Consider the following 2,469-nt stretch of genomic DNA (forward strand, 5'->3'; position numbering starts at 1 on the left):
AAACTCTTAATGCATATCGAGGAATGGATGGATCAGAAAATAACTATCTATATAGTTTTGGTATATTTCTGTATTCAGAAGGAATGACCTCTGTCACTGTGGCTTGAGCCCTTCTCTCTGAAGTCCATGCCGAGGCTGTGGGTGGTGGCTGGGAGTGGGGGAGGGCTCAGCTCGGCCCTCCTGAGGCCCGGAGCACCTGGTGCAGCGGGACACAAGGACGGAGGCCCGGAAATGCCGCTCCCAAGACACAGCTTCCACGGGCTCTGCATCCCGGTCCTGGCCTGTGCTGTGGGTGAGGATGGGGGAGGCCGTGGACGTGGGAACCCATGGCAGGCGGGGAGGGTGTCTGTGTGTCACGCGGGTTTGGGGACATGAGAGGTGGGTATCAGCTCATGTGCCCGTGAGAGTGAATGTGCCAGGGGCGGAGTGTGAAGTGGAAATGTGGGTGGGGTTGGCACAGATGGCAGCGGTCATGTGTGCGTGTGAGCAGACGCGCATGCAGTCGCCATAAATGTGTGTCGAGAACGTGCATGTGTGTGCGCAGCTCCCCAAGGTGTCCGCACCGTCTGAGTGTGAGGAATCTGTCAGTGTGTCCTGGCTGGTATGAAGATCTGTGCTTTGCGTGTGCATTTATTTATTTTTTATTTGTTTTGGTACAGGGTAGGGGGTGGGGATCAAACAGCAGTAGGCAGCACCACTGAGCTAAATCCCCTGCCCAAGTGTATTTATTTTTATTTGCTTTTAATTTTATTTATTTATTTTGAGACAGGGTCTCGCTGTGTCAGACCGGCCTTCAACTCCCTATGTAGCCCAGGCTGGCCTCGAGCTCACAGCGATCCTCCTGCCTCAGCCTCCCGCGTGCTGGGATCACAGGTGTGCGCCATCTGGCTGCGCACACATTTAAAATGCTAGCGTGGGCCACACCGGGAACCCTCCAGAACCCTGGGAGGCTGAGGCAGAAGAAGCACAAGTTTACCGGTCAGGTGGGGAGAGGGAGCTTCCGGCTGGGACCGGGTGCAACGCAGACTGAGAGAGTCACAGGGACAGCAGCGAGCAAGGGCGGGGCACAGGGAGGGACAGGGTGACTGACGGAAGTAGGACAGTGCTCAGAGGGAAGACGGAGGAAGGCGGGCACGGGGGCTGGCACGGGCTGCCAGCGGGCCCAGCAGCGACTCAGGGACGCGGGGGCGGGGTCTGAGGCTCCACGTTGAGCTGCTCCGGGGCCCACCCAGCACACACGTGGGCAGAGGACCCGAGTCCCCTGACAGGCACAGAGGAGAGCCGCTGGGGCCTGAGCAGGCTGAGGGGGCTGGTGGAGCCCGTGGTGACCAAGACCAGAGAGAGGTGGCAGTGGTTCTGGTGAGCAGGAGCTGGGGGGGGCAGTGACCTAGAGCCCGGGACTGAGGGAGGAGGCAGGGCCTGGAGCCTCGTGTCACAGGGATGGATGTGAACGGGGCAGCTGGGGCCTCAACTGTCCTGTGCCCTCCCACAGGGGCCCCGGGGCCTTCCGAGGCTTCGTGCTGACCTACTGTGACGACCACCTGAAAGACCTGGGTCCCTGCACACAGGCCTGGCTCGTCAGCTCCAAGGACAGGCTCCTGAGCAAGACCCTCAGCCTGTGCCCCAGGATCCTCTGCAGGGACCGGGCCCCTCAGCACTAGAGGCCTCTGCCTCTCACCACCCATAATAAAGATTTCCTATCTGCGCAGGTCTGGATCTCTTGGCTCTGCCCTCTCCCCTCACACACCTAGGGACTCGGGACGGAAGAGGTGACACCTGCTGGGGAGGGACACCCGGGGCTTTGGGAGCAGAATCAGAGAAATCACTCGTGCAGGTACACACACGCACACACACTGTGGACTTGCAAGGGCAACAAGTGTGGAAGTAATAAGGCCCGCTGGGTGTGGCGGTGCACACCTGTAATCCCAGCACTCGCGAGGCTGAGGCAGGAGGATCACCTTGAGTTCAAGGGCAACCAGGGCTCCATAGTGAAAATCTATCTAAAAAGAAGGGGGGCCGGGCCTGGTGGCGCGCACCTGTAATCCCAGCACTCGCGAGGCTGAGGCAGGAGGATCGCTGTGAGTTCGAGACCAGCCTGGGCTACACAGTGAGTTCCAGAGCAGTCTCAACTACATAGTGAGACCCTGTCTCAAAAAAACAAACAAAAAAAAATAATAAATTAAAAATTAAAAAATAAAAAGAAGCGGAGGATGGGAAGTTTGGAGAGAGGGTGTGGCAACAGGTCTCCAGAGGGTCCCTTTTCTCTTTGCCCGGACTCCAGCAGATGCAGACCCCAGACCTCTCCCTGGTGGATGCCTGGAACCCTAACTCCTCTCCTGCCCTTAGCACCACTCCTCTCAGGGGTGAGCTCTCCAAGTGGGGCTTCCCTGACGTTTGGCCTGGAGGGTGTCCCGCCTGCCCCGCCTGCCCTCACCGCCCCCCCGGCAGCTCTGTTGGTCAGGACTTTGG

The 2,469-nt window shown here is 59.0% G+C and overlaps 1 protein-coding gene across 1 annotated transcript; it reads left to right on the forward strand.

Annotated features, from left to right (window-relative positions):
- The first annotated feature begins 126 nt into the window (after positions 1-126).
- Apoc4 (apolipoprotein C4) lies at positions 127-1,704 on the forward strand. The gene is made up of 4 exons (XM_019207355.1): positions 127-292; positions 903-983; positions 1,233-1,359; positions 1,493-1,704. Exons 1-4 carry the CDS (start codon positions 127-129, stop codon positions 1,659-1,661), a joined length of 543 nt encoding a protein of 180 aa, XP_019062900.1. The 3' UTR covers positions 1,662-1,704.
- Positions 1,705-2,469: the final 765 nt, after the last annotated feature.

Source organism: Fukomys damarensis, unplaced genomic scaffold, assembly GCF_012274545.1.
Source record: "Fukomys damarensis isolate Sample0158 unplaced genomic scaffold, DMR_v1.0_HiC HiC_scaffold_19, whole genome shotgun sequence".
In the NCBI taxonomy this organism is placed as follows: Eukaryota; Metazoa; Chordata; class Mammalia; order Rodentia; family Bathyergidae; genus Fukomys; species Fukomys damarensis.